This window comes from Chrysochloris asiatica, unplaced genomic scaffold, assembly GCF_000296735.1.
Source record: "Chrysochloris asiatica unplaced genomic scaffold, ChrAsi1.0 scaffold00005, whole genome shotgun sequence".
Classification (NCBI taxonomy): domain Eukaryota; kingdom Metazoa; phylum Chordata; class Mammalia; order Afrosoricida; family Chrysochloridae; genus Chrysochloris; species Chrysochloris asiatica.
Genome location: NW_006408523.1, coordinates 42,060,849 through 42,086,679, shown reverse-complemented (window position 1 = coordinate 42,086,679; position 25,831 = coordinate 42,060,849). Strand labels below are relative to the sequence as shown.

The 25,831-nt window shown below is 39.6% G+C and overlaps 1 protein-coding gene across 1 annotated transcript; it reads left to right on the top strand.

Moving 5' to 3' along the window:
* The first annotated feature begins 2,360 nt into the window (after positions 1-2,360).
* IRG1 (immunoresponsive 1 homolog (mouse)) lies at positions 2,361-20,444 on the top strand. Its single transcript, XM_006832070.1, has 5 exons — positions 2,361-2,456; positions 6,062-6,223; positions 6,921-7,010; positions 17,982-18,187; positions 19,499-20,444. The coding sequence occupies exons 1-5, from the start codon at positions 2,361-2,363 to the stop codon at positions 20,442-20,444; spliced, it is 1,500 nt and encodes a 499-aa protein (XP_006832133.1).
* Positions 20,445-25,831: the final 5,387 nt, after the last annotated feature.

The window sequence follows — 25,831 nt, the reverse complement described above, 5'->3', positions numbered from 1 at the left end:
AGGAGGGTATAAATGCACTTACACAGCCAACATACTCCTCCTCCAATTCACTCCTGAGAGAACCTCCTCTTGAGAACATGCTGCTCAAGGTACTGTTACATTTTATGCAGCTCATTTAAATCACTCTTCTATTTTTTTACTTTTTACTTTCTCTATTTTGCCACTTGTCCTCTCCTTTTAAAACCTACCTGCTCCTGCTTCAAAAATGGCATCATAATTTTTCTCATTGTCTCTGGGCTACCTAATTAACTGCATCTTTTCAGCAGTGATTTACAAGTAAGAGGCAAGAGTCCATTGCATAATACTGGCAAAGTTAATTATTGCAAATTCACTGAATAGTAACCTCCTTCATGTGGCACTGCAGGATAATGCATCGGATCGCTCCTTGGAAAGCTTATACAGGGTTGCTATGAGTCTGAACTGACTCAATGACACTTAACAACAATTTTATATGAGTCTTGATGTGGCACTGTAGGATAAGCAGTAGACTGCTAACTTACAAGGTCAGTATGTCAAACCCACCAGTTGCTCCATAAAAGTCCTGTATAGGGTCACTATGAGTCGGAACTAACTCAATGGCACTTAAAAACACCAACAACAATTTTATATGAAGAACATCAGAGGTGCAGTCGTTAAGCACTCAACTGGTTGGTGCTTAACCAAAAGGTTGGTGCTTCAAATCCACGAGCTGCTCCACAGGAGAAAGATGTGGCTGTCTGCTTCCATATAGATGCTCAGCTTTGGAAACTTGAGGGTACAGTCTACTCTTTCCTCTAAGGTTAATGAGTCAGAATCGACTCAGGGGGCCACGTGTTTTAGTTTTACAAGTGCCTATTAAGGCTCAACGGCACTTAACAACAACAACTACATTAAGGCATTACAGCCTCAGAAACACTAGGTTGTTTTTGTTGTTGTTGTTATGTGTCTTCGAGTTGGTTCAGACTCATAGCGATTCTGCAGAGGGTTTCTGAGAAGCAGCTGGTGGTTTTGAACTGCCAGCCTTGCAGTCAAACCGACCTTGTGATCCAATGCATTATCCTGCAGAGCCACACCAGGACTCCCAGAAACATTATACAGAGCCATTATAAGTCAGAATAGACTTGATAGCAGTGGATTTGGTTTGGTTTGGGTATTATGGCATTAAGGAACTCTGGTGTTGCTGAGGGTTAAGTATTGGGCTGCTAACCACAAGGTCAATGGTTCAAATCTACCAGTCCCTCCGCAGGAGAAAGATGAGATTTGTCAGAAATTGACATGATGCCAGTGGGTTTGCTTGAGTTTTTATTATGACATTGCCATTGTCTAACTATCTGCTGAAGATCACATCCCCTGAATTCCTAGTATGTAAAGTAGTGTTAACTTTTTGCAAAGAGGTAATGATCTGAGCTGCTTACCAAAAGGTTAGTGGTTTGAGTTCACTCTGAGGAGCTTCAGAAGAAATGCCTGGGGACCTACTTCTAAAAACATCCGTGACTGTAAACTCTATGGAGCTCACTTCCACTCTGACACACAGGGGTCAGAGTCCAAGTTAACTCAGCTACAAGTGTGTTCATTTAGGGGCAGAAGCAGTAGACTACTGGTTTGGGTTTCTCAACAACACACAGCAACAACATACCAAACATTTATTAAGTGACTGTATATGATGATGTCATAATATATGCATTAATGATTTCACTAAAAAGAGGTAAAAATGCCATCAGGAAATCAAACAGACCAAAAAGGGATATTAGAAATAAAGGTGAGTACACGGGTCACAAATGGCTGAGCAGATGGTCTCTTCCTTCAGGGGCAGGATGAGGCCATTTGTTCTTTTGTACAGGGGATGGTGCTAAGGGCCTGTGAGAACATGCCAGGGGCCATCAGAAATGATCCTGAGGAACTGAATGAACAACCAATCACTAAGTGACCTAAACTGCAAGAACTCCAGGGGCAGGGAGGGTGATGAACTGGTGATTTTCCTTAGGACATAGAGTACAATCAGTACTTGAAACTCTTCAATTTTACTTGATGGATCATCAAGTCAGCTCTTTTCTCTTCCTCCTTATCTCTCACCACCACTAAATAGGCTTACCCAAATTTCTAGCCACACAAAAATCAAAGTTACTGTGATTCTCCACTCTAGTCAGAAACTTTGGGCCCAGCATCTTTTTCTTTCCCAGTTATCTTCTCTGTTTACCCCCATTCCTATAAAACAAAGTTTCTGAGAAATGAAAATTAGTCCATTCTTTGAAGACTAGCAGACATTCCCTGACCTGATAAATCTAGAAACTCTAAATATGGAACTAGGTACTGGCCAGGTTGGCAGACCTTGGATTGATTACTGATTGTATTGTACATCTTCACTGGCCTTGAGCCTAGACATGGAGTCCCAGATACACAGGTCCTCTGGCTCAACACCCTTCACCCTGCAGCTAACATCTGACAATGAAGAATCCGATGCCCCCAAAGACACACTGGTGATGTCTGGAGTCTCTGGTGGTGCAAATGGTTAACAACTCAGCTGCTAACTGGAAGGCTGATTGTGTGAATCGACCCGGAGGGACCCTGGAAGAAAGACCTAGTGTTTACTTCCAAAAACTCAGCCACTGAAAATCTTATGGAGTACAGTTCTACTTTGACACATGCAAAGTTGGAACAGAACCAAACACTGACCAGTTCTGCGCTAAACTCACAATCATTGCTACACTTGAGCTGATTGCTTCTGCCACTGTGCCAATCCATCTCATAGGGTCCTTCCTCTTTTTCTCCAATGCTCCACTTTACTAAGAATGATGTCTCTCTCCAAGGGCTGGTCCCTCCTGATAATATGCCTGAAGTGTGAGAGACAAAGTCTCTAGCTGTACTTCTTCAACACTTTGGTTTGTTCTTTTAGCAGTCCATGGTACTCCTAATAGTCTCCTCCAACACCGTAATCCACATACATCAACTCTTCTACAGTCTTCTTTATTAATTGTCCAATTTAACATGCTTATGAGATTATTAAAAATCATGGCTTGGGTCAGGTGCACCTTAGTCCTCAAACTGACATCTTTGCTCTTGAACCCTTTAAAAATGTCTTTTGCAGCAGATTTGGCTAATGCAATACTTCATTTGATTTCTTGACTGCTGCTTCCATAAGTGTTGATGACTGATCTGAGCAAAATGAAGTCTTCTACAACTTCAATGTTTTCTCCATTTACATGGATATTGTTTATTGGTCCAGTTGTGAGGATTCCTATTTTCTTTACATTGAAGTGCAACCCATATCGAAGGCTGTGGTCTTTGATCTTCATCAGGAAGTATTTTAAGTCTTCTTCACTTTCAGCAAGCAAGGTTGTAGGATCTGCATATCACAGGTTGTTAATGAGTCTTCCTCAAATCTTGATGCCACGTTTTTCTTCACATAATCCAGCTTCTCAAATATTTGCTGAACACATAGATTGAGTAAGTATGGTGAAAGAATACAACCCTGGCACACAACTTTCCTAATTTTAAACCATTCAGTGTTGGCTTTTTCTGTTAGAACTACTGCCTCTTGGTCTATGTACAGGTTCCTCATGAGCACAATTAAGTGTTCCAGAATACCCATTCTCTGTAATGTCGTCCATAGTTTGTCATGATCCACACAATCGACAGACTTTGTGAAGTTAATAAAGCACAGATGAACATCTTTCTGGTATTCTCTGCTTTAAACCAAGGTCCATCTGATGATGTCAGCAATGATATCCCTCGTTCCATGTCCTTGTCTGGCTTGAAACTCTGGAAGTTCTCTGTCATTGTATTATTGCAGCCATTCTTTAATTATCTTTTAAATTTTACTTGCATTCAATATCAATGATATTGTCCAATGATTTTCACAATACCAGTCACCTCTCTTTGGAATGGGAACAAATACAGATCTCTTCTAATCAGTGGGCCAGGTAGCTGTCTTCCAAATGTCTTGGCATAGATGAGTGAGTGCCTCCAGTGCCGCATCAGTTTATTGTATGACTTCAATTTGTATTCTATCGATACCCAGAGTCTTGTTTTTTGCCAATGCCTCAGTGCACCTTGGCCTTTTCCCTTCAGTATCACTGGCTCTTGATCACATACCACTTATAACGGTTGAACAAGGACCATTTTTCTTGGTACAGTGACTATGTATTCCTTCCATCTTCTTTAGATGATCTGCATCGTTCAATATTTTGCCCACAGAATCCTTCAATATTGTAAGTCAGGGTTTGATTTTTTTCTTTAGTTCATATACTTCATTTCAATGATTGCAACTCCTTTCATGTAGCATCCTTTATCTCACTTCCTCCCTATGATTCTTGTTTCCATTCTGCTTTCTTTCCCAACCCTTCTAAACTTTGTCCTTAGATAAATACCTGAAGCATTTCTTAACTGCTCTTGTCTGCCCTCCTCCAATCCATTGCCCAACAATCGCTTTTAGAAATATTTCTAAAGCACAAATTTTCCCATATCTCTACCCTTCTTGAAATACCACACTGGCTCCCTGTTGATTTCAAAGTCTTCCTCTTGACATAACTTTTAGAATTCAGACCTAGCCTGCAAATCCATTCTCCCTCTCACCTCTGTTCCCTGGATGAATCCAGCATCAGTTTGAAGAATTTACTGTACCCTGTCACACCTCCAAACGAGGCCTGGTAGCATCAGGCTACCAACTGCATTGTATACAGTTCAACTCCACTGCTCCTCTGTGGGAGAGAGATGAAGCTGTGTATTCCCATAAAGATATAATGCTGCTCATAGAGCAGCTGAGGACTCTGGACTCATGGAAAGAGAAAGGCTATATGCTGGTGGCCATAAGGTAGGCTTACAGAATGTGCCCTTTGGTTGTTTAAATATTATACGTTCCTGAATGTTTTAATGTACATCCAAAAAAAAAAAAACCCAGAGGGAATAGAAGCAAATACTGTTGAATGATGATGCATGGAGGGAATCGTAATAATTGCAATGAAATGAAATACAATAGGATGAGTGTAAAATTGATGTTCTCCCATGTAAACGATCACTCAATTCACAATAAAAACTTTAAAAAATATATTTACAGTCTCAGACAATGTAGGAGCAGTTTTATTTTGTCCTATGGAGTTGCTATTAATGGGAACCAATTGAATGGCAGTGAGTTTGGCTTTAGGTTTGGGTCGCATCTTCACGCCCTTGACCGTGCCTTTATCCTCTATCCTTGTCCCTTGTACCTTTACCTGGTTGACTTATACAAATCTTTATAACCAACTCAGGTATCACTGTCTCCAGGCAGTCTCCAGCAAGAAAGTACAGAAAGCAGTTCTCAAGTCATGTCGGTAATTTAAATTTTTCTAGTCAACAAATTTTAAAAAGGAGAAATTGATTGAATTCATTTTTAAAAATACACTCTACTTAATCAGAATATCCCAAATAATGTCATTTCAACATGTAATCAACATTTTAAAATGATTAAAGAGATGCCATACTCTTTTAGGAGGTCTGCTGACTCAATGTTAAGCACCTGACTGCTAACCAAAGGCTGGCCGTTAAAATCCAGCCAATAGCTCCATTGGAGAACAACCATCTGGTGATCTGCTCCCTATAAAGACTACAAGTTAGAAAATCCTATTGGACAGTTCTACTCCATCACATGGGATCGGTAACACTTGAAATTGACTCAACACCACCTAACAACAACAAATGTTCTTTTATTCCTAACCACATCTTTAAAATTCAGTTTGTACATTATACTTAAGACACATTTCAATTAGGACTAGCCACATGGTTTCCTCTAGTGAAGCAAAACTCTTCATTCAAAATTACCTCGAATTATCTTTCACAAAACCAAAAACCAAGCCCACTCACATCAAGACAATTCCAATTCATAGCAACCCTATAAGATAAAGTAGAACAGCTCCATAGGGTTTCCAGGATTGTAAATCTTTACAGGAGCAGAAAGCATCTTCTTCATCTTGTCCTACGGAGTTTGAACAACAAAGCTGGGTTTGAATGACCAATCCTGCCATCAGCAGGGCTCCTTTCTGTAAGAAAGAAAATGTGTAAATACCAAGTAGACTGCAGCCCTGCTTTCCTAACACTCTTCCCTCTCAAGTCTGTTACAGAAAGCTTCGCCAGAATGATCCACGACTTGCAAGTGTCACACCTGACAGATGGTGTTATTCAGAGGAGCAAGAGAATGATTCTGGATACTCTGGGTGTTGGACTCCTGGGGACCACTACAGAAGTGTTTCACAAAACCAGCCAATATAGCAAAGTAAGAAGTTCCAAGTCCTCTGTAGAGATAAAACTGAGTGTGTACACATGCCTAAATACCCAGAGAAGTGTGCATGTGTTCTGTTTACTCTACTGTTTTATAGCTAGCACTTGGTATCTATGGCATTGTTGTATAAAGTTCCATGTTACACTATCTTAGATATACTATTCATCCATTTCCCTAATTAAGTCACTGTCATAGGACCATCACTACTCATAACTCACAGTTTAGTCTTAATATGACTAAGACCATATTTTCACCTGAGTCTTAGATGCAATAGCACCTACCCAGCCCGGTTTGATTCTCTAGAGAAGAGAATGGTAGGACCAGAAGTGGGCATACATGAGAGAGAGTAGTGGTCTCTCTCCAGAGAATGCACTTGGCATAGACTATTAGCTCACCTCCCCCCAGTAACTCTCTGAGTCTAAAAGGGAGAATAAATCAGAAACACACATTCAGGCTCTTTCTCTGTAGAACTTCTGTGTCAAGAGGCAGGATTGAGCAGCAGCCTGTCCTCTCCTTTCTGTGGGAAAACTGGATTCTTCAACAAAGAATAATCCATTGATTAAGACTAGAATCAAATTAAGAACAAAAATAAGACCCATTAATAAATGCCTATGATGAAGAACAGTTATTGAAATTACAAACTGGCATATTGTGTACATTTTCTCTATCATTTCTTCTTCTTTTCTTCCAGATCTACTCTTCCAACATATCCAGCACTGTTTGGGGCCAGTCAGAATTCAGACTTCCACCTGCATTTGCTGCTTTCGTTAATGGAGTAGCTGTAAGGAAGTTTACATGTCTTTGGGACTATTAGATTATTTTGTGATTACAATAGTTTTAGAGACAGGAAATATCTCAGGAATGACTCAACTTACAGGCTTTATAGAGGAGATCATGAAAGGTCAGAGCGGTGAAGTGGCCTGTTCTCTTTCATGTGCAGTAATTTCAGTTTCCATATTTCTACAGCAAATTTATGTTTTTAAAACGAATTGTGAAATAGAAGAAATAAGACAGAAGTTTTAGATAAAAACACCCCCCAAAAATCCCAACTCTAAACTTTGCATACAGACAGATTTTGTTATTGTTGGTGCAATCGGGTTGGCTCCAAATTATACACACCCAACTCTATACACACCCGACTCTGTCTATACACCCGACTCTCTACATACACCAGAACAAAACACCATCCTCACAATTGCTATGTTTGAGCCAATTGTTGCAGCTCCTGTGACTATCCACCTCGTTTAGGGTCTTCCTCTTTTTTGATGGCCCTCTATTTTACCTAAATATGTACTTTGTACTTGTTAGCAGGAGGTGCATCCTGGTAATAAGTACAAAGCATGTGATACAGAGTCACACCACAATAGTTTTTAAGTGGCATTCTAGCTGTACTGTTCCCAAGACAGATTTGTTTGTTCTTCTAGAAATCCATGATACTTTTCATTTTCATTGCCAACTCCTTACTTCATATTCATCTATTTTATTCACTGTCTACCTTTCATTTGTATATGAAGCAAGTGAAAATACCCTGGCTTGGGTTAAGCACACCTTAGTCCTCAATGTGACATCTTTGCTCTTTAACACTTTAAAGAAGTCAGATTTGATCTACGCAATACGTCATTTGATTTCATGACTGCTGCTTCCAAGAGCATTGATTGTGGATCCAAAGAAAATGAAATCTTTGACAACTTCAATCTTTTCTCCATTTATGATGATATTGTTTATTGGTCCATTTGTGAGAATTTGTTTTCTTTATACTGAGATGCAATCCATACTGAAAGCTGTAGTCTTTAATCTTCAACAATTAGTATTTCTGATGGTGGTGGTTATGTGCCGTGGAGTCAGTTCCGATTCATAGAGACCCTGTACAGGGTTTCCTAGGCTGTAAATCTTTAGGGGAGCAGAAAGCCTCATCTTTCTCCTGTGGAACAGCTGGTAGTTTCGAACTGCTGACCCTGAGGTTTGCAGCCTGATTCTAGTCCTCTTCATTTTCAGCAAGGAAGGTTGTGTCATCTGCATATTGCAGGTTGTTAATGAGTCTTCCTCCAATCCTGACACAATGTTCTTCTTCATATAATCCATCTTCTCAGATTATTTGTTCAGCGTATAGACTGAATAGGTATGGTGAAAGGTTACAATCCTGATGCACACCTTTCCTGATTTTAAATTACGACTGCCTCTTGGTCTATGTACATGTTCCACATGAGCACAACTAAGTATTCTGGTCATCCATAGTTTGCTATGATCCACACAGTCAAATGACTGCACAGTCAATAAAACACAAGTAAACATCTTTCTGGTATTCTTTGCTTTCATCCAAAATTCATCTGATATCAGCGATGATAGACTTCATTCCACATCCTCTTTGAATACAGTTTGAATATCTGGCAGCTTACAATGACTTTTTAAATATCTTCAGTAAAATTTTACTTGCATATGATATTATTCAATAGTCTCCACTTGCCGTAGGGTGGCATTTCTTTGGAATGGACACAAATATGGATCTGTTCTAGTTGATTGGTCAGGTAGCTCTCTTCTAAATAGACTATTAAGTGTTTCCAGCACAGTCTCAGTTTGTTGAAACATTTCAGTTGGTATTCCATCAATTCCTGGAACCTTGTTTTCCACTGTGCTTTCAGGGTAGCTTAGACTTCTTCAATACCATAAGTTCTTAATCATATTAGTGTTAAGGTCTCACTCCTAACAACCCTTTGTGAGGTGTCCGAGGATCTCATAGTACCTCCTGAAATGGTTGAACTTCAATTAATTGTTTTTGGTGTAGTGACTTTGTATTTCTTCTACTTTCTTAAGATATTTCCTGTATTGTTCAATATTTTGTCCATAGATTCAATATTGCAACTTGAGGTTTAAATGTTTTCTTCCGTTCTTTCAGCTTGCGAAATGCTGAGCCTGTTCTTCCTTTTTAGTTTCCTAACTGCAGGTGTTTCATTATAATGTTTTATTTTTGTCTTCTCAAGCGACCCTTTGAAATTTTCTGCTCAGCTTTTATTTCTTCATTGCTTTCGTTTGTTTAAGGGCAAGTTTCAGAGTCTCCTCAGACATTCACTTTGGTCTTTCTTTCTTTTTTTTTTTTAACTTTTTATTGTGAAGTTAAGGGTTACAGAACAGATCATTAGTTTGACATTCAATAAATCACATACTTTGTTTCCTATCCTATTACAACCCTGTCAATGTAACATCACTTATCCCTCTTCCTCCCTGTTTTGTTTTAATTCCACCTTCTTGTCAAACCCTCCTGAGTTTTGTCCTTAGGTAAATGCTACCCTTTCTATCTTGAATGGTTGATCATTGCATGGTATGCATACCTCACTAGTGTTGTTGTTCTTCCTACATGCCTATCTACTGCTTGGTTGAAAATTGATCCACAAGGGTGTGTTCAGTTTCAGACCTGAAGGGTGACCAACAGCTATCATCTTAGTCTCTTTCTGACCAGTAAGCCTGGTCTGTTTTTACAATTTTGAGTTTTGTTCCACATTTTCTCCCACTCTATCCAGGGCCTACTAATGTGATCCCGTTAGGACAACTGGCAAAGTAGCTAGGTACCATCCAGTTCTTCTGGTCTCAGGGTCATGGAGACTGATGTTCATGTGTTCCATTAGTCCATTGGACTCATTGATCCTGAGAATCTTTCATTTTCATTACTCTTCGTTCTTCCACATAGGAAGAGACCAATAGTTTTACCTAAGATGGCCACTCATGAGCTTTTAAGATCCTGGTCACTAATCACAAAAGTATCTTTCATGTCTTTTTTGACCTTTTGTCAAAAGGTCAAACCTGACCTTTTGATTTCTTCCTGAATGATGATTTTTATGTCATCCAACAACTCCTATGGTTTTAGTCATTGGGGTTCAGTGCATCAAATCTGTACTTGAGATAGGCTCTAAATTCAGGTGAGATATATTCAAGGTCATACTTTTGTTCTGGTGAATTTTTTTTTAATTTTTCTTCAACTTCAACCTGAATCTGCATATGAGGAATTGATGGTCTGCTCCACAGTCAGCCCCTGGCCTTGTTTAGAGCGACTCCATTGTCTCATTCCGTAAATTTAGATGATTTGATTCCTGTGTGTTCTATCTGGTGAGGTCCATGTGTATAGTCACCATTTATGTTGTTGAAAAAAGGTATTTGCAATGAAGAAGTTGTTGGTCTTGTAAAATTCTATCATGTGATCTCCAGCATTGTTTCTATCACCAAAACCGTATTTTCCAGCTACCAATCCTCCCTCTTTGTTTCCGACTTTCACATTCCAATCTCCAATAATTATCAACGCATCTTGATTTTATGTTGAATCCATTTGAGACTGCAAAAGTTGGTAGAATTTTTATCATTGGCTTTGGTGGTTGGTGCTTAAATTTGAATAATAACTATATTAACTGGACTTCCTTATAGGCATATGGATACTACCCTGTTCTTTAAGATGGATCTTGAAATGCTCATTATGATGATGAATGCAACACCAATCCTGTTGAATTTGTCATTCCCTACATAGTAAGCCATGTTGTTGTTAAGTGCTGTTGAGTCGATTCTGACCCATAGCAACTCTGTGTAGGGTTTTCAAGGAGCAGCTGGTGAGCTTGAACTGCCAACCTTACAGTTCAAATGGCTTTGCAGTCTGGTGCATTAACCTATAGCGCTACACCAGGACTCAATAGTAAACCATGATTATCCAATTCTAAAGGGCCAATACCTGGCCATTTCAACTCACTATTGCCTAGAATATTAGTCTTTATGTGTTTCATTTTATTTTTGATGACTTCCTATTTTTCTAGATTTATACTTCATATAGTCTGATTATTAATGAATGTTTGAAGCTGTTGCTTCTCATTTTGAGCCATGCCCCTTGAGCAAATGAAGATCCCAAAAGCTTTGTTCTATCCATGTGACTAAGGTAGACTCTACTTTGAGGAGGATCTATTTCCTTCCTTGGCCGTATTTTGAGTGCCTTTCAACCTGAGGGGCTCATCTTCTGGCATTATGTCAACCAATGTGCCATTGCTACTCAAAAGGTTTTCATGGGGCTCTGATAGCGTAGTGGTTACGAATCGGGCTGCGAACCTTAAGGTCAGCGGTTCGAAACTACCAGCTGCTCCGCGGGAGAAAGATGAGGCTTTCTACTCCCGTAAGGATTTACACCCTCGGAAACCCTGTACAGGGTCGCTATGGGTCGGAACCGACTCGACGGCACTTAACAACAACAACAACAAAATCCCTCAGAAGTGGACCACCTATGCCTTCTTCCTAGTCTGTTCTTAGTCTCGAAGCTCCACTGAACCCTGTCCACCATGGGGAATCTTGCTCATATTTGAAGTACTAGTGGCATAGCTTCCAGCATCACAGCAACATACAAGCCACCACAGTATGGCAACTGACAGGGAAGACAGAGAGGCAGGTAGGTAGAAAGAGAGATAGCAAAGGATATAAAACCCAATACCAAACTATTTTCTCAATTTCCTCTTCCTTCTTCTGTTTATGGCTACTGCCACAGTGACCAGTTACTATCGTGTGACAGTCTATTCTTCCATTCAACAGTAATTTATCTACTTACATGTAATATTTTATATTCTAGAATGGCCTAAAGTATCTAAAGTTTCTGTACTGAAAATTAGTACTTTTATCCTGACAGTTTTATGCTTTTCTGTGTTTTGGGGACAATCTACAAGATATAATTTGGCCATGAACAGGTTGGAATTTCTGAGACATTTTTATGGTTATTACACTAGCTCAGAATATTCAAAGTTAAAGGATATTGAAAGTGGTGCATGTAAAAATAAATGTCCAGTGGTGATGGTGGTGGTTGTGTACCATTGAGTCAATTCCAACTCACAGCAACCTGGTATAAGGTTTTCTGAGGCTGTAAATCTTTATGGGAATAGAAAACTTCATATTTCTCCATAGGGCAGCTAGTGGATTTGAACTGGTGACCTTGTGGTTAGCAGTCCAACCCATAACCCACTCCACTACACCATCATAGCTCCTTAAATGTCTAACTGTTGTTGTTAGGTGCTGTTGAATTGGTTCCAAATCATAGTGACCTTACGCACAACAGAATGAAACACTGCCTATTCCTATGCCTTCCTCATAATTGCTACTACGCTTGAGCCTATTACTGCTGCCACCATGCCAGTAAGTCTTCCTCTTTTTCACTGACCCTCCACTTTACCAAATTATGATGTCCTTCTCCAGTGACTGGTCCCACCTGATAATATGTTTGAAGCATGAGTGATAAAGTCTCACCACCCTGGCTTCTAAGAAGCAGTCTGGCTGAATTACTTACAACACAGATTTGTTTGTTTAATATTGTTGTTGTTGTTAAGTGCTGTGGAGTTGGTTCCGACTCATAGTGACCCTGTATAGAGTTTTCAAGGAGGGCTGGCGAGCTTGAACCATCGACCTTGTGGTCCAAACCAACCTTGCAGTCCAGTGCATTAACTTACAACACCACAATAATCAGTGGAAAATGTACTAACTGCATCATATAGACAGAAAAATCTATTTCTAAAAAACTTCTAGCTATTACTATTTCACAAAATGGAAAAGAAAATACTGAGATGAAAGAGGAATTAAAACCTTAGAACCAAAAATAATTATTCAAAAGCATAAGATAATAGTTTAAATGAGTTCAGGTTTCTTACACTATTTTTGCAACTTAACCAAAATAAATTTTATTTATCTCAAAATAAAAACACACAGAAATACATAGCCTATTATGGAATGACAGAAAAACAATAACAACAACATGGAATAAAGGGCATTAAATATTTTGTGCACTGTTCACAGGGTGGGGTAAAGAGAAGCTTTGGGGTTGTTGTTGGGGTTCTTTTTAAGTTTTATTGTGAATTATAATTCACATGGGAGAACATCAGCTTTATACTCATACTATATTTCATTTCATTGCAATCCATAAGCATAGGTCAACTTCGTCAAATTGTAGCAAACTACACTTGTTTCCTTTATCAAGAAAAGAACTACACTTGTTTTCTTTCTTCCTCTAGTTGAGTTCTGGTCATCCAGCCATTGAAGCTAGGTCAAATGGGTACTATCTGCAAGTATGGGTATTCTTGTGCATCTCCCCTCACTTCACATTAGCTGCACAATTCACTCTACACTCTAGCCCTCTATGGCTATGTCCTTGTCCATGGGCTCAGGAGTCCCCAGGTCTCATCATACTCCAGGTTGACAGGAGTCTATTAAATGTTATCAGACTCAGCCCACATCTTCATTGCTGCTTTTCCCCCACTTCCACTTATCAGTAGACCAACATGGTCACCAGCAAAATTACATGCCTGCTCATGTATTCCCTTTGAGTTTCAGTCTTGGAAGGGGGGTTATTCCTGTATTTTTCCCTTCTTTGGCATTGTTATTATTTTGATCTTTGATTGACCGCCCAAGTCCTATGAATTTGTTGTTATAATTTTGTTCTGTTCTGAACTCTGCTATCTGTCAACAGGGTTCCAGATGGTGTTGTCACGTGTGTCAATCTCTGGTTGTTGTCTGTTCTTGTTGGTTTTCAGTCCAAAGAACTCCCTTTAAGATGTTTTGAAGCTCTGGGTTGGCTTTCACAAAGTCTCTTAGCGTCTGCTTATCCTGGGATGTTTTGATGCAACATTGTATTTGATTGACAGCTTTGCTGGGTAGATGATTCTTGGTTGGCAGTTTGTTTCTTTTAGGGTTTTATCTATGTCTCCCCATTGCCTTTTTGCCTACCCTTTTTCTGCTGAGAGCTTAATCTGATTTGTTTGCTTTGTAAGTAACACTTCTTACTAGCTGCTTTTAGAATTCTCTCCTTGTCTTTGATTTTGGAGAGCTTGATTATGATGTCTGGGTGATTTTCTTTTGGAATCTATCCTTCCTGGGGTTTGTTCAGCTTCTTGAATGCTTATATTCTCATCCTTCAAGATGTTAGGGAAATTTTCTTCCAGAAGCTCTTCAACTATCTCCTCTGTGGACGTGTGTGATTCTTCCTGCTCTGGAATGCCAATAATTCTTAAGTTATTCCTCTTCATGTTGTCCAATATGAATCTTAGACTCTCTTCAGACTTTTTTACCCATTTTTCTGCTTGCTCTTCTATCTTAGCAATATTGAGAGATTTGTCTTCCAGTTCACTGGTTCTGGCTTCCATCTCTGCCATTATACTCCTTTGCCCTTTCAGTGTATTGCCCATTTCTGATATTTTATTATTAATTGTCTGGACCTCTTTTTGAAGGTTTTGAATTGTTTCCAATGCTATATCTATCTTTGATTTCACCTGTAGCACTTTCCTGACTTCTTCCTTATTTTCCTCGACCCCTCTGTGGAGCATTTGGATGTGTCTCAATATTGTTTTCCTGAATTCCTTCTTAAGCAGATCCAAACACTGCTCTCCTTCTAATGAGAAGTCTATACCTACCTCTAGCTCATTTGTCTCAGTTACTCTTTTCTTTTTCTGGACATATGCAGAGATCTTTTGTTATTTCTTGGACACTTTCAATAGTTAGATGTATTTTCAATGACTAAATCAATGTATGTTGCTGTATTATTAAGCTTACTGAGTGCCTCCTGGTGGATGTGATCTGGAGATAGACTTCCCTTTTTATGTCTCTTATTACTCCTGGTGTGGAACTGTGCTCAATAGCTTAATGCACTGAATAGCAAAGCCAGCTTGAACTGCAAGGTCAGCAGTTCAAGCTCACCAGTCACTCCTTGGAAACCCTACACAGGGTCGCTACGGGTTGGAACTGACTCAACGGCACTTAACAACAACAACAATTACTCGATTGCAAACAATCTTAGCAAGTGTTGGCTATCTATGTAATGTATATCAGTTGGTATTGGCTACTGTTCGGATGGTGGGATATTACAGGGTATGCTTGTAGCTTGACTATATGGTCACAATTGTTGTCTCTTCTTGGGTAATGTAGGGAGAGAAAGCTCCCACCCCCAGGAAAAAAATAAAACCAAAAAGGCAAAAACAGAAACAAAAGTAAAAGCAAAAGCAAAAAATGAATAAACAAAAAGAAAGAAAGAAAAAAAAAACATAGCAGACTAGTCCAGTAGCCTTTGCTCTGCAAGTCAGTGTGCATGCACAGTAGAAATTTCCAGTGGTGGGTGGGGGTGTCCACTTACTCAGGCTCCACGTCTAGTCACCACTGTGGAGGTGCACAGACAGAGTTTGAGAAATGAATGGAAGAAAGATTGTTCATACTTTTATCTTTGAAGATCAGTTAGGTATCTGCATATGTGCAGCACAATTCTCAAAATGACTGAGTCCTTATACATAGTAGTTGATGTTGGTTCTTGCCTTTTATGTTGAGGTTTTACAGGGTGCAAATACAGTTTGGCTGTATGGCCACACCTGCCTTCTCTTGTTAGACAAGAGGCAGGAATAAAGGCTCTTGCCCAAGTAGGAGAGTCAACTCTAAGGCTAAATCCCAGAGTCAGACATCGTAAGAAATTGCCGGAGGATTAGCTTCTGGAGCCAATGGAACCATGGAAAAACTGTACCCTGTGGGCACAACACTAGACCCTTTGGGGGTGCACTCCCACCTCCGTGAAGACACCCAGGCTGGGCAGAGAAGGTATGACACGGGAGCGCATAAGAGAGGAGGGAAAAAAAAGTTAAATAAATGTCACACCTCTTTTTCCACAAGTTGCTGAGTTGCTTTCGCGCTGTATCAGCCTGGCTGTGGCACTGCCTTCTCGAGAATCTTTGTTTTTAAATGGAATAATATATTCTTGCAGATCGTTCATGATGCAAATGGTTAACATGCTTGCTGAAAACTGAAAGTTGAGAGGTCCAAGTTCATCCCAAGGTACCTCAGATAAAAAGCCTGATGATTTGCTTCTGAAAAATGAGACATTGGCAATCATATGGAGTATTGCTCTACTCTTCCTCATATGCGGTGGCCATGAATCAGAGTGGACTGAAAATGCAACAGGCTAATTACCATCTTCCCAGACTGTAATAGAGAAAGCCTTAACCACTTGGGCAAGTTCCAAATCCTAAACTCTCTAAGGTCTTGCCCACCTCCTGGCAGAGGGACAACATACCCTAGAGCCCAGCCATGTGATTAAGAATTACTGCCAGCTCATGGATTTTATATTCAGAAAGATTGAAAAATTCATCTCAAGTCAAGTTATTGCTAAGCTGTATCCTCGTTGCTCTCATTGGTATTGTTATTAGGTGCGGTCAAGTTGGTGCTGATTCATAGCAACCTTATACACAACAGACCAAAAAACACCAGGTCCTGAGCCATCCTCACAATCGTTGCTATGCTTGAGCCCATTGCTGCTGGCCAGTGTGTCAAACCATCTCTTTGGTGGTCTTCCTCTTTTTCTCTGACCTTCCTCTTTCCCCAGTATGATCTCTTTCTTTGAGGACTGACTGGTTTCTCCTGATAATATGTCCAAACTATGAGAGACATCCTGGTTTCTAAGAAGCATTATGGCTGTACTTCTCCCAACAGAGATTGGTTTGTTCTTTTGGTGGTCCTTGGTACTTTTAATATTCTCCTCCAACACCATAATTCAGATGTATCAATTTTTCTATGGTCTTTATTCATTGTCCAACTTCCATAAGCATTTGAAGTTATTGAAAATACCATGGCTTGGGTCAGGCACATCTTAGATGCAATATTCTATATGTCCTCAAACTGACATCTTTGCTCTTGAACAATTTAAAGAGGTTTAAAGACTTGCCTAAGGAAATAACATTGTTTGATTTCTTAACTACTGCTTCCATGAATATTGATGGCTGATCTGAGCAAAATGAAGTTTTTCACAACTCAAATCTTTTCTCCATTTATCTTGATGTTATTTATTGGTCCAGGAGTGAGGACTTTTGTTTTCTTTACATTGAGACACAACCCATACTGAAGGCTGTTGTCTGTGATCTTCATCAGGAAGTATTTTAAGTCCTCTTCACTTTCAGCAAGCAAGGTTTCTGCATATTGTAGGTTGTCAATGAACCTTCCTCCAATCCTGATGCCACATTTTTCTTCATATAATCCAGCTTCTTGAATGATTTGCTCAGCATACTGATTGAATAAGGATGGTGAAAGAATGTAACCCTGGTATACACTAGTGTTCCCTTGTTCTGTTTGAACAATTGCCTCTTGGTCTATGTACAGGTTCCTCATGAGCACAATTAAGTGTTCCAGAATATTTTTTCTCCATAATGTTGTCCATAGCTTGTCATGATTCACACAATTGAAACCCTTTGCGTAATCAATAAGGCACAGGCAAACATCTTTCTGGTGTTCTCTGCTTTCAGCCAAGATCCATCTGATGTCAGCACTGATATCCCTCATTTCACATCCTTGGCTGAATTCAGCTTGAACCCCTGGCAGTTCCCTGTCAACGTACAGTTGTAGCCATTTTTAAATTATCTTTATCAAAATTTTAATTGCATGTAATATTAATGATATTGTTCAATGATTTCCACATTCCATTGGTTCACCTCTCTTTGTGATGGTCACAAATATGGATCCCTTCCAAACAGTTAGCCAGTTTCTGTCTTCCAAATTTCTATGGCTAAACGAGTGAGTGCCTCCAGTGCCTCATCAGTTTTTTGAAAAATTTCAATTTGTATTCCATCAATTCTTGGTTCCTTGTTCTTTGACAATTCCTTCATTGCACCCTGGATTTCTTCCTTCAGCACCACTGGCTCTTGATCATATGTTCCCTACTCATCCAAAAACCATTGTATTTAAGGAAGTACATTTTGTTTACACTGTTGTGTGTTTGCTCACACAGATTCACTCAATGGATTTTGATGACACGTGGCATCCTGCCACCCACCCTTCTGGAGTGGTCCTTCCTGTTCTCACAGCTTTATCAGAAGCCCTACCTCAAAGGCCAAAGTTCTCTGGCCTTGACCTACTTCTTGCTTTCAATGTCGGTATTGAAGTGCAAGGCCGATTGCTGCATTTTGCCAAAGAATCCACGGATATACCCAAGAGGTAGGAGAGAGCCTATCTCACTGAGAGTGAAACAGCCTTTGATTTAGACATTGGTTGAGTTGGGAATGTTGACACTGGTACTGGCTGACAAGTCAATGTGCCAATGTCAACATTATCTCACATCCTATATCCATGTACAAAGATATGACTTCAGAAGTGCTAATGAATAATTTCCTTAGATTTAGATAGCCAAGCAAGGACCCTGAAATAAACAGTGGACTCTTATCCATTCTTAAAGCAGAATCTACTATGATATCCACTAGGACCCTTCAGGTGGATGAGAACATTCAGAATTTCCTAAACCTGATTGTACATCCCATAGGTCAAAATGGTCAAAAGCTGACAGCTTCATATGACTCAACCCAATATTTATTTTGTCACTTAGTCCAACTTGGTAGGAAAAGAGGCTGGACTACTGGGTGAATTTGTATACTTTTCACTTTTTAGTTACTGTCTTTAGCTTTCAGTAATCAATAGCAAGTTTTGCATTGCTAGTATGAATTATATAACATTGCCATTTATAAAGTACTTATTATGTGTTAGGCAAAAATTATTGTTGAATTCATTCAATCTTTAAAAATCTTAGGTTGTTGTTGTTGTTGTTAGGTGCCATGGAGTCAGTTCAGACTCATAGTGACCCTGTGCAGGGTTTCCAATGTTGTAAATCTTTATGGGAACAGAAAACCTCATCTTTCTCCCACAGAACAGCTGGTAGTTTCAAACTGCTGAACCTGAGGTTAGCAGCTCGATTTGAAACCACTACGCATAGACTCTAATATTATCACCATCTTACATATGAGAAAGCAGGTACAGTGAAGCTGAATAAGTTTTCCAAAACCACATAACAAATAAATGTAGTCCTGGTGTGGTCCTGTAGGATAAGCATGGGACTGATAACCACAAAGTTGGTGGTTCAAACATACTAGTCACTCCTTAGAAAACCTAACAGGGTTGCTATGAGTCAGAACCACTTACTGGCACTTAACAACAATAAATGGTAGGGAGTCTTTGGATGTTAACCAAAAAAATTGAACATTTGAGTCCACCCAGGACTCCCTGAAGAAAGGCCTAGTGAGCTAATTAACCATACTTCTGAAAGGACCCTATCCATCACCAGAGGTTTCAAAACATCAGCCATTGAAAACCCTGCAAGTAGAGTTCTACTGTGACACACTTGGGGTTACCATGAGTTGGGATCAACTCAATGGAACTGGCTAATAAATGATAGCATGGATATGCACTGACCCCATACTCTGGGTTTCTCAGTGGATGATGTACATAAATATCCAACTATGCTTCTTTGCTTTCCAGATTCCACCCACCCTCTGTGGTAGGAACTTTGGGTAGTGCTGCTGCTGCATCCAAGTTTTTAGGACTCAGCTTGACCAAGTGCCAAGAGGCCCTGGCTATCGCTGTTTCCCAGGCTGGGGCACCCCTGGCAAATGCTGCCACTCAGACCAAGCCTCTCCACATTGGCAATGCTGCCAGGCATGGGACAGAAGCTGTTTTTCTGGCAATGCTGGGTCTTCAAGGAAACAAGCAAATCTTAGATTTGGAGGCAGGGTTTGGAGCCTTCTATGCCAACTACTCCCCCAAGGTCCTTCCAAACCTAGATTCCCATACTTGGCTTCTGGACCAACAGGATGTGGCCTTTAAGCGTTTCCCTGCACACTTGGCAACCCACTGGGTGGCAGATGCAGCTACATCTGTGAGGAGGCATCTTGTGACAGACGGAGCCTCACTTGCTGTTGACCACATCCAGAAAATTGTGCTCAAAATTCCAAAAGTTCAATATGTAAACAGGCCCTTCCCAGATTCAGAGCACGAAGCCCGCCACTCCTTCCAGTATGTGGCCTGTGCCACACTGCTTGATGGTGATGTCACTGTCCTGTCATTCCAAAAAGGCCAGATCAACAGGCCACAGGTGAGACAGCTGCTCAAAAAGGTGGAGCTGGAGCATCCTCTAGACAACCTGCCAAGCTTCAACACACTGTACTGTGAGATAAGTATCACCCTCAAGGATGGAGTCACCTTCACAGAGCGTTCTAATACCTTCTACGGTCACTGGAGGAAACCACTGAGCCAGGAGGACTTGCAGGAGAAGTTCAGAGCCAATGCCTCAGGGACGCTGCCCTGTGACAGAGTAGAAAGTCTGATAAAGCTCATAGACAAACTAGAAAACATAGAAGACTGCTCCATCTTAACCACACTTCTGAAAGGGCCCTATCCACCACAGGAGGCTTCCAAATCACTCTAGCACGTAATAATTCCACCCCGCAATCTGTCCTGAATGCAATAAAAGTCTAAATGACTTTGCACATGGGTGATTTGATGATTTGCCTTATGGATCAAGGGATGGCTGTTTGATCTGCCCAGATTAAATGAAGCAAGGTGAAGAAAAGCCAGAAACAGAACAGTCCTATAGATTTCTCAAGATCTGATTATATAAAGCAATATAGTAAATATTCAAGGAGCACAAAGAAATTGATTTTATAAGCATCCAAAAGGCTGAAATTCAAGTCACCTACAAGTTTCTTGTAAAGTTAATTTTTTCAGAAGAGTTATTTATGAGCTTCATGAACCTCAAAGCGTAACTTGAGTCTGTGTGCGTATCTGTGACTGCAGAGAATGGCTCTGATCTAACAGATATTTTAGGCCATGCATTGCTATCAAGTCCTCAACTGGAGAGGAAGGCTACTAGGTTTAAATATTAAGGCCCTGTGGGTTCAAATGAACTCTGGTGTCACAAAGTTAAGTGCTTGGCTGCTAACTGAAAGATTGGTAGTTCAAGCACACTACCTGCTCTATAGGAGAAAGATGTGGCAGTCTGCTTCCGTAAAGATTTACAGCATTGGCAATTCTATGGGACAGCTCTACTCTGTCATTATGAATAGAAATCCAATCAAATTCAAGAGAAGAAGTTTTTTATTTAGTGTATTCAAATCCTGCCCCTACTACTGGGAATGTTACCTGGTCTCATCTGTTTCACTATTTGTAAAGCAAAGATGAAAAATAGTTGTGTTGTAAGGTGGAGAGGCAGTCTGACTTCAAAAACAATGCTCTTAATTACTATATCACCTTTCAGTACAAAAAGATTTTGGGAAAAATGTCTCCAATAAAGAGTATGAGATATACGAAAGAATACAAAGAAAAAAGATATGCAAGAAAAACTATTGAAAGAATCAACAGGAAAATAGCTGGTTCTTTGAAAGGGTTAATAAAATTGACAAACCACTGGCAAATCTAATTTTAAAAAGTGGGAGAAGATACAAATAACACGCATTAGAAACCACATGGGCTATGTCACAACAGAAACAAAACAAATAAAAAGGTTAACACCAGAATACTGTGAAGAGTTGTACTCCAACAAATTTGAAAACTTATAAGAGATGGATACATTTTTAGAAAAGCACGACCTACCTAAACTTACACACAGTGAAGCAGAAGACTTGAACAGTCCCATAACAAAAGAGGAAATTGATCAGGTCATCAAAAAGCTCCCAACCAAAAGAAGTCCAGGCCCAGATGGCTTCACTGGTGAGTTTTACCAAACTTTCAGGGAAGAGCTGTCACCAATTCTACTCAAGTTATTCCAGGATATAGAAGAGGATGGAAAACTTCCTAATGCATTTTATGAAGCAAGCATAACCCTCATACCAAAACCAGAGAAGGACATCACTAAGAAAGAAAATTACAGACCAATATCTCTCATGAACATAGACGCAAAAATTCTCAACAAAATCCTAGCCAACAGAACCCAGCAGCACATCAAAAAAATAATACATCATGACCAAGTGGATTCATATCAGGGATGCAAGAATGGGTCAACAATAGAAAAACAATCAATGTAATCCACCATATAAATAAGAAAAAGGAAAAGAACCACATGATCATATCGATTCATGCAGAAAAGATACCTGACAAAATCCAACATCCATTCCTGATAAATACACTCTCAACAAAGTAGGAATTTAAGAGAAATTTCCCAACATAATTAAAAGCCTATATACAAAACCAACAGCCTACATTACTCTCAATGGAGAGAAACCAAAAGCCTTCCCTCTGCAAACAGGAATCAGACAAGGATGCCCTTTGTCACCACTCCTATTCAATACTGTGCTGGAAGTTTTAGCAAGAGCTATAAGGTAAGATAGGGAAATTAAAGACATCCAAATTGGCAAAGAGGAAGTAAAACTCTATTTGCAGATGATATGATCCTACACATAGAAAACCCCAAAGACTCTGTTAAAAAGCTACTAGATCTCGTTGGAAGATTCAGTAAAGTGGCAGGGTACAAGATCAACATACAAAAATCAATTGGATTCCTCTATACTAATAATGACAGCACTAAAATGGAAATTAGGAAAGCAACACCAATTAAAATACCTGCCCAAAGGATAAAATATCTAGGGATAAATGTAACCAGAGAAACAAATGACCTTTACAAAGAAAACTACAGAATGCTACTACAGGAAACCAAGAGACTTACAAAAATGGAAGAATATACCATGCTCCTGGATAGGAAGACTTAACATTGTGAAAATGTCAATAATGCCCAAAGCAATCTACACATATAATGCAATCCCAATCCAGATTCCAACAACATTCTTCAAAGAGATGGAAAAAAACAATTATAAACTTTACATGGAAAGGAAACAGACCCAGGATAAGCAAAGCACTGCTTAAGAAGAAAAACAAGGTGGGAAGCCTCTCACTCCCTGTTTCAAAATTTATTACACAGCTACAGTGATCAAAACAGCTTGATATTAGTACAATGAAAGATACACAGATCAATGGAACAGAATCGAGATTCCAAAAATTAACTGATCTGCATACAACCAACTGATTTTACAAAGAGCCTAAGTACATTGCATGATGAGGAGATAGTCCCTTCAACAGATGGTGCTGACAGAACTGGAAAGCGATATGCAAAACACTGAAACAAGACTTTTACCTCATGCCATATACGAACACCAACTCAACATGGATTAAAGACCTAAATGTGAATCACAAAATTATAAAGGCCATCAATGAAAAAAAAAAGGAACAAATTTGAGGGCTCTAATACAGGGCACACACAGACTACTTTGCAAAAATCACACAAACAAAAGTAGACAAAATAGATGATTGGGATATACTAAAACATTTTAATTTATGTGCATCAAAAGACTTCACCAAAAGAGTAAAAAGGAGGCTTACAGAATGGGAAAAATCTTTTGCAATGATGCATCAGACAAGGGACTAATTTCTAAAATATATAGGAAACTACAACACCTCTAAAAGAAAAAGACAAATAACTCAATTTAAAAATGGACACAGAACATGAACAGACAGTTCACCAAGGATATCCAGGCAGCCAACAAACATATGAAGAAATGTTCAGTCACTAGCCATTAGAAAGATGCAAATCAAAACAACAATGAGATATTACCTCACACCTGCAATAGCAGCAAAGATCAAAAAAGTAGATGCAATAAGTGCTGGTGAGGATGTGGAGAGACTGAGACCTTCCTACATTGCTGGTGGAATTGCAGAAATGTCCAACCACTCTGGAAAACAATATGGTACTTCCTCAGAAAGTTGGAAATAGAAATACCTTATGATCCAGCAATTCCTCTACTTGGTATTTATTTCTTTTATCCACAAGAAATATAAGCCATAACACAAGTATATATATGCATATCAATGTTCATAGCAACACTATTTACAATAGCAAAAAGAAGGACACAGCCTAAGTGTCCATCTATAGAAGAATGAATAAACAAACTGTGGTACATACACACAATGGAATATTATGTTACTTTGAAGACTACCAATGAAGCTGCAAGCTACTGCATAACATGGATGAACCTTGAGGACATTATGCTGAATGAAATTAGTCAGTCACAAAAGGAGAAATACTGCAAAGGACCATTATTGTGAAAACTTAAGGGAAAAAAAATGGTGCCAGGTACCACAACAGTAACAGACCTTTGCTGTTTTGTGAGGTTTTGTTTTATACTTTTTCCTTTCTTTATGTAATGGAGTGTGCTGGATGTCTCTATTATTTTGTTGAGATGACTGCAGAACCTGGAAAATCTGTTGCTGCTATTGATGCATACCACTGCAATTGGTCTGTTTATATAAATATATCTATATAAACATATATACATAACACTGTGATTGGTCTTTTTATATAAATATATATATATATACACACACATATATATAATTTGAATTTTTGGAAAACATTAACTGCACTTTCAACTTTGGAAAAAGTACCCAGTTGTACCATGTTGAATTGGCACTGTATAGAAATTAACAGCCATATTGGTCTAGACATGTTAAACTGAATTTTTTTTCCATTTATACTTAAATATGTAAGGTCTTATCTACATGGGTTTGATTACAGAAACTAATAAAGTATTCTCTAAATAATGAAAAAAAAGCTTAAGAAAAAGTATCTACACTAAAAGGGACAAAAAAAAATTTCTTTGCTGGTTACCAGGGTGTATGTGGTAGGGTGAGGGGTGAGGGGAGGGAGGGGAGGTGGAGCACAGGGTAGGGAATAGAGACAGTATAGTTCGGGTGCTGGTGGGGAACAATACACAAGAAGGGGAGGGAATGGAAGAACAATCAGATGGGAGAACAGTTAGGCAGGTTTGCATGGGCTAAGTGGGACAGAGGTAAATAATGATGTATGCTCAACCTTGGAACAACAGGGCTTTGGGATACAGGGATTGAGGCATGGTTTGAATCAGTACAAGAAGAAATAATGTTAAGATGCTTGGCTGTCTTTTGAATCTTAGTTTCCCTTGCCTACTATCGTAAAATAGACACTTGAGGGGGAGAGAAAGGAATAGCCAGAAACATCACCACAGAAAGCTTGTACGTCTGTCTTTAGCCTATAACTGATTGTTGTTGTTGTTCAGTGCCGTCGAGTCTATTCCAACCCATAGTGATCCTATATAGGGTGACTAGAATACCTAAAATGGTGCTAGAACTTGCCCGGTGAATGAGGCTTCCTGTGGAGGCTTTGCATTGCACAAGACCATAGGTGGAATACTGATCCCCATCCAGAATCTTCTGAAGTGGAAAATCTCCACTTGAAAGTACAAGCAGACCAGCCTGGAGTGGCTAGAAAAACAGAAGATACTTCTTGAAAGAAAGACCAGTAGGAAAAAGAAAAAACAGTAACAGCAGTCTGATTGACTACTATAAGAACAAGCAAGTTGTTCACCCAGGAGCCATCAAAGCAAGTGGTAGGGTCCCCTCAGGACAAACCCCCTTCCAAGACTGAGACTCAAGGGGAACACACAAGCAGGCATGTGGGCTTGCTGGTGCCCACATCAGTCACAGATGAGGGGAAGTGGCGGAAAAACAGCAATGACGTTGTGAGCTAAGTCCGACCATGTTCAACAGGCTCCTGTCAACCTGGGTTGAGACCTGGTTGGCCAGCAGTATGGCAAGACCTGGGGGCTCCTGGGCCCAGAGACAGTGGCATGGCCACAGAGGACTAGAGTAGAGAGTGAAGCATCCTGCTGATATGAAGTGAGAGGAGATGCACAGGAACACCCATACTTGCAAATAATACCCAATTGACCTGACTTCCGTGGCTGGATGATCAGAACTCGACTAGAGGAAGAAACAAGAAAAAAAAAAAAA